We start from the raw sequence: 7,277 nt of genomic DNA on the forward strand, positions 1-7,277 counted from the left end.
GGATATGAAATTAAAAACTTCAAATAATTTTAAAAACATGGCCCGGAAATGGTTGTTTCCATTCTCTTCATAGAAACCATTAATTTAAAAAATAATGGACAGAAGATGACAACAATGCCCCCCGGATTGAACAGCTATATAAGCGCAGAAGGGAAGGCCTGCAGTTCATTTCTGCTCAGAGGACGATGGAAGAGTGTTACATTAAGTAACGAGTACATTACGAAAAACATTAGCCACGAATTTTCTCACTCGGCTGGAAACCCAAGAAAAAACAATATCATATAAAAAAACTTATTAGAGACAGCAATATGGTTGATTGCCTTTCAGAAATATTAACTTCTCAAACACCTTGTCGGACATTTTTGATCTTTCTGATTTCAAAATAAAGTTACCCCATGAAAATAGTCTCTCCACTGGACCAGAAGAACATATTGGGGTATTGTATTTAATAAAAAGTTTACGAATATTAGGATAGCCCTGAGTAAAACATTTGAAGGTTTTATCTGAATCAGCCATAAAAGAAGCAAACTCTAACTCACTCACGCTAAAACATAAAAATCTGAGTCCTCTTCACTATTACTGTGGATAGATGGTGTGCCATTATTCTTGACTTCTTCCAAACAATTTAGGCACAGGTTAGTAATTCGCTTACTATCAATATCACTCACATTATTTGGCAACCAAAGCATTTTGAACTGAGGGTGGAATGCTGCTGCCAGTATTGCATCATTCACTTCTGGAGATAGATTATAATATTTGCCAAAACGAGTGTTCAGAGCGGTCAACAACTCAGGAATTAAATATAAGGTATAGAGCAGTGGCTTCTCCAGCTGATCCGCAAGTTTCTTGCGTATTGAAAATAATGTGGGTAGAAGTTGTCCATAGAAACAGCTGTTCCCACTTTGAAGCACATCAATGGCTTGTGCAATTGGTCGCAAGCAAGCAATGAATTCTTCCATATAGTCAAATTCTGTATCAGAGAATAATTGCTTCATGTCCAGTTTCCGTAACACATCATTCATTTTTGGCCTCAATTTTACAATTTGAGAAACTGCATCAAACAGTGAATTCCACCGAGTAGGGCAAGGGTATACGAGACTACAATCAAGAATTTCAGTAATAATTTCTGAAGATTTAGGCTTACGTGATGCATTCCAGATATAACTACACTTTGCCATTACAGATTTGTGCAAGCGATTAACCAAAGATTGAGAGTTCTTGAGAATTTTTGTTAAATCTGTTGTTGCAATTAAGGATAATGTATGAGAAAAACACCGCAAATGTTTGGGTAAAAACCTGTCTTCTTCTAGATCTTCACATGCCATATTTATTGAGCCAAAATTCAGATCAATGCAAAGCTCTTCAATGTCGCTATCATCTTCATGCATGGGCAAATCTGCAAACAATACGAAAACTGATTCAGCAAAGACATTGAATTTTTATGCATAAATTGTACTGTAAGAAATTCGTCAATAATAGTATCATATTATTGTCTTAAGTTATTACCATCGCTGTCTATATTTATTATTTCACTGCAGCCAAACTCTTTGAATGCCTTTACGAAGTTAGACCCATTATCCGTAATCATTGTGGCAACTTTCTCATTGTTTAACCCAAAACTGATGAAAATATTGAGTAGAGTGTCTGCTATATTCTTGTAATCATGTGTACCTTTAAATCGAACACATGATAAAACAGCACTTTCACGAGTCAATGTTTCATCATTTATCTGGAAACATAAATCAGTTAGCATATTTGATCAATGAATAAATAACGCTAAGGCCACAAAAGGCTTTATATAATATTATTTTACAATTTACCCAATGAGCTGTGACACCAAGGAAGCTTCTATGTTTCGTGGACCAAATATCTGCAGTAGAAGTCATAAATTGAATTTCTGTAAATTTGCTTGCCAAATTTTGGTTTACATTTTCAAACATGAGGTTTAATTTTCGACCCATTGTTCTCCTTGACATGATCTGAACCGAAGGATCAATATCTATCAAAGGATAAAATACATCAGCACATAAAGTAAAAACAGAGTGTATTAGAAAAAAGTTGATGTAGGACGTCATTAGAAATGTGAGAAATACCATCACAGAGTTCATCGTATTATCAATAAATTCCCTTAACCACTTGCTGGCCTGAGAAAACTTACGTTGAAACATTGGCATAAAATTTTCATCTTCCACAGTGCGGACAGGCTTCATGCTATGAATAATGTAGTGCATTATATCTTTGTTCAGCATTTCATTATTGATTTTCACTCTCATGCATTTGGAAGAAACAAAGTTAGTAATTTTCTTCTGCTGAATTTCACCAGTCCGTTTGGCATTCTTCTGTGATTTATATTTGTTATAACTTTGTAATGCGTTGTGAACCAACTAAAAAGCAATGATGATGCATTATTTTAATAAATTTGGAATCAATCATACTGTTGTCAATAAAAAGTTGATCATTTTTTCGTACTTTAAGATGCCGAGTAAAATTTGAAGTGCTGCCTACCACTCCTTCAACCACTTTGTTTACAGGCAAGCAAAGCTGACATTGGGCAGAAATATATTTCTCAGATTGACTTACAATTTGGAAAAATTTTCCATCAAAAATTAAATTCGATGGGGCACGGTAACTGGTACCACCTTCAGCAACGTTATCACTAAGACCATGATTTACCTCACCTGAAATGACACGAATTCTATTATAAAAATCACTTTGTTGTGTTTACGAATTTGAATTAGTGAAATGATTAATAAAAGTAGAGTAAGAATTATAGGTAAGCATAAACTGCAATAACAACTTACTGGTACTGGCCATTTCTCCAGACTGCCTTCTTGACATTTTCTTTGACTTGTGTCTTGCTATTTTCAAATTTCATTTCTATCTTGTCATCTTGTTCAAAACAATTGAAAGTCACATTTGAACGAATTTACAGTGCAAAATATATTTTTGAATTATCCGAGTGGTTGCACTTCTGACTTGTACGTATACAGCAGTGAAATTAATTCGTGATTCGTCAGTGAATCGTGAGCTGCATCACAAATATTCGACTCACGAATCACCTCAACTAGTAAAAAAAGAGTCGACTCACGGTTCACGAATCACGAAAAAAAAATGATCCGAATCACGAATCACAAATCACAGTTTGTGATTCGCGAATCATGATTCGTGATTCATGAAGACGAATCATGCCCATCCCTGCCTTGGGTTGGTATCTATGGACTTCCGGTCCATGAGAAATGGTGAAAGACCCAAGGTTGGTACTGGTGGTTACTCCCGTTATTCCCCATTACGGTAAAGTGATAATTTGTATGAGCTATTAAGTAAATACATAGCCATCCAGTGCCGGCTTGCTCCTTTAATCCGCATCACCCTGCTGGACCAAAAATACAACATGGTGTAGTCGTGTGGAATCATTCTATCGTAATAGATACATATTATTAGTGACTTATGCGAGATAGCGTCAGACCGCGCCAGCCCAAGGTACGGAACTCGGAGAAAATGGCCTTGTATGTTAGACTACCGCAGCCTGATGGCTTCCACGGCACGAGGGCTTACATAGACTGGGTAAGCTTCATGAGTGAGTTTGAAAATTTCCTGATTGCCACGAAGCAAGATGGAGAAAGTGATGCCATTAAAGCCGCCGTTCTTCTAAACATCCTTGGCGGGCCTGCATTATCTCTATTTTTGACCTTCGGGCTTACAGAAGCGGAGAGGAAAGACTACACAGCAGTAAAAAAGGCATTCGAACTATATGTGGCTCCGATAAATAACGAGACTTTTGAACGATAGGTGTTCAAGCAATGGATACAGGAGGAAGGGAGATTTTCGAACACTTTTTCGCCGACTTTCGGATGCTCCTCAATTGCCGATTCATCAGGGTGGAGTCTCAGGAAGAGTCTGTGTTGCGGGACCGCATTGTCTTCGGGGTGAGGGATAAAGCGGTTCAAGAAGCTCTCCTTCGCATTGAAGATTTGACCCTTGATAGAGCAGCGGCTCATTGCAGAGCTGTAGAGCAGAGCAGACGCCAGGCAAAGGTCATCTAGTAGCCAACAATGGCTACATAAAGCGGTACTGCTGTTGAAGTTGTGAAAAAAGGAAGGCATCAAAGCAGTGATATAAGTGCACTTAAGGGCTACGCTGTGAGTAGTTAAAAAAAAAGCGCTCATATAACGTGTTTCACTGCCAACGGTGTGATTCGAGACACGCCACGTGCGATTGTCCCGCATTTGGCAAAGTGTGTGCAAAGTGGGGCAAAAAGAATTATTTTGCTGTTGTGTGCAGAATTAACAAGGTTCGCCAAATTAATGTATACGAGTGTGACTCGGATACGTCATCTATCTATTGCGACCTTGTTAGTGTCAGTGTGAGTGCGGTGGGATCTAAAAGTAAGGGCATTAGAGAAAATGAGTGGCACGAAGAGATTGAATTGAACGGTAAAACAATGCTGATGAAACTCGATACTGGGGCCCAGGTTAATTTGTTGCCTAAAAAGCTATTTAAAAGTATGAATGAAAGTGTTCATGTTCGGCCCACTAGACTGCAGCATGCTACTCGAGGCGTACGGTTGAGCCAAAGTTAAGCCAATGGGAATAGCTACGATGGGTTGTAAATATAGAGGGAAGGATGCACATCTTGATTTTGTGATTGTAGATTGTGATTCCCAACCCCTGTTGGGTTTACCGGGGTGTCTATCTTTAAATTTGGTTAAGAGAGTATGCTCAAGGAAGGGAACAACTCCTAAGAGTGAGTTCTTGAAATTAAACAAAGGTGTATTTGATGGTTTTGGTTGTTTTCCTCAAAAATGCTCAATCATTACCCAACCCAAATACCCGAACCTGTCTGTAGGCCCCCTAGAAGGGTACCCTCGGCCTTAAGGTTTCGACTGGAAGAGGAGTTGGAAAGGTTAGTTTGTGAAAACAATATTGAAAAAATTAAAAAAGTCACTGGGAGGGAGTGGATTTGTAACTTAGTCATTACAGAGGAGCCCAATAGAAATCTAAGATTGTGTATTGACCCAGTTGACCTAAATAAGTATGAAGCGTGTCGGTCGATAATGACAGAATCTTACTTAACAGAATTATTATGCATGCACGTACAATAACGGCGAACGAGCGAGCGACTGAGAGTCTGGTGTGGAATGCTCGCCGCTTATATATCATCAGGCGAAGGTTACTGAGGCTTCTAGAACTTTCCACAATATTCAAGGGAAGCGGCTGCTTGTCGACTGGGCCTCCAAGCAGTCGCTGCCTTTGACTTCGCGTGAATATCATTGCTACAGGCCGCCAGACGGTCGCCTCATCACCCCCCGGAGACCGTTGCTACGGACGGAAGAAGCTGGACACTTCGGCCGGCTAGTGATGATTGGTGGAGATGTTTGTTCCGCGTCTGTTTGCATATTAATGTGGGTAGAGGTAGGTGTTGGACATAGTTCAGACAGCAAGTGTGCTGGTTTGAGGCGGTCCACGGATACATTCACTGGTTTCCCACGGACGTTGATTCGATAGGTCTTCCCTTCACACTCCAGCACCTCGAATGGACCGGGATAAGGAGGCTGCAGTGCTGCACGGACTCTATTTTGCCGAAGAAAGACGTGACTTTTTGTGGCGAGGTCCTTAAAGACAAAAGTCCGAGGGTTGCTGTACCGTGATGCAGTAGTTGGGCGTTGCTCAGCCATGTAGTGACGTAGTTGTTGGACGAATTCTGGAGCATGGAGGCTGTGGTGCGGGGGAAAAGAATTCTCCCGGAACTCGAAGAGGCACACGCCCGCTGGAATCCCGGGTGGAAGCAATCAAGAATTAAAATCCTCCGAAAACGATTAAGCAACTAAGACGATTTCTGGGCATTTTGAATTTTTACCACAGGTTCCTGCCCAATGCAGCAGAGCACCAAGCGCCACTGCATGCCGTCTTATCAGGCCCTAGGATCGAGGGAGCACAGCCCGTCACCTAGACGCCGGAGCTACTCAAGGGCTTCGAGGATTGTAAGCACAACCTTGCAACGAGCACCCTCCTCGCATACACCATTCCATATGCACCGTTGGCTGTCGTAACCGACTGTTCCACCCTAGCCATGGGGGCAGTTCTGCAGCAGTATGTCAATAACACGTGGCAACCACTCTGCTTTTTCTCCCGCAAATTAAATTCCGCTAAAGGCAAATAAGGTCCATATGATAGGGAATTGCTGGCGATCTACGAAGGTGTCAAATATTTCAGGCATATGATTGAGGCAAGACATTTTACCATTTTTACAGATCATAAGCCCATTACCTACGCCTTTCAACAGCGTCAGGATAAGTGTTCACCCCGCCAATTCAACCAGCTGGACTTCATCTCCCAATTTACTACCGATATTCGACATGTGTCGGGACAACAGAATGTGGTCGCCGACGGCCTATCAAGGATCGAGGAAGTATCTATTCCGATCGACTACACAGTAGGGCGGATTGGAAAAATCGATTTTTTCAAATCCATCTGGCCCAATGAAAAAAAGTTGTGAGACCGATCAAAAATAAGGCCTGAAAAATTTGAGACCTCTAGGTGAACCCCTGACCATTGCTGAAATGCAATTTAGGGGGGGAGGGTCAAAATTCGAACAATATAATATTTTATGGTCATTCCCTAAAGCGTTTGCCAAGTTACTGCTCTATATGACAAAAATTTCGTGCATTTTGACCTATCTGCCACCGTTTAGCCACAAAATGCTTAATTTGAGTCCGCGCCTGCGAAGAAAATATTCCAACGCCCACGCAGCGTCGCGGATACAAGAGCAGCAAGCCTATCCCATCCCCTTCCCGGTCGCTTCTACTCCTCCCACGCTTCGAATACAGCAGAATTCATCCCACGTGCGCTGCTAGGAGGGAGTTCATCTTTGATAATGTAAATCGGAAGATGGTAGAAGGTAAAAAAGGATGCGTAGTGAGACGACTTGTCCCTTATTTGGCGCCTCGTTGGCGTTAAACAAATCGATGTTATCAACATTTAGAGAAGCGATGAAATATTTTTAGATCTGCGAACGCAGGAAAGGAGCCTACGGTCTATGAAGACACCTCTCGAGTGGTTATGAAGGTCTCCAGGGTTACCAAGTTGAGCGCTAACCAATGATCAGCTCAAAATTCTGTTTCTTTAGTTTAAACCTGAATTTTAATGAAATTAATAATTATGTGTTGTATTATAACGCGAGAATACTACCATGTCTTCTCTTCAATCAAATTAACAGCTTAAGTCAGGCACATTCTGCTAAAAACATTTTGAAAAGCAAATTAAAAAACCTCTCTATCG

At 40.9% G+C, this 7,277-nt stretch overlaps 1 protein-coding gene across 1 annotated transcript; it reads right to left on the reverse strand.

Moving 5' to 3' along the window:
• Positions 1-539: 539 nt before the first annotated feature.
• Positions 540-2,160, reverse strand: LOC124165021. The gene is made up of 3 exons (XM_046542259.1): positions 1,821-2,160; positions 1,507-1,729; positions 540-1,396 (listed from the first exon to the last, which is right to left on the reverse strand). Exons 1-3 carry the CDS (start codon positions 2,106-2,108, stop codon positions 540-542), a joined length of 1,368 nt encoding a protein of 455 aa, XP_046398215.1. The 5' UTR covers positions 2,109-2,160.
• Positions 2,161-7,277: the final 5,117 nt, after the last annotated feature.

The sequence above is a fragment of the Ischnura elegans genome, chromosome 9 (genome assembly GCF_921293095.1).
Source record: "Ischnura elegans chromosome 9, ioIscEleg1.1, whole genome shotgun sequence".
Lineage (NCBI taxonomy): Eukaryota > Metazoa > Arthropoda > Insecta > Odonata > Coenagrionidae > Ischnura > Ischnura elegans.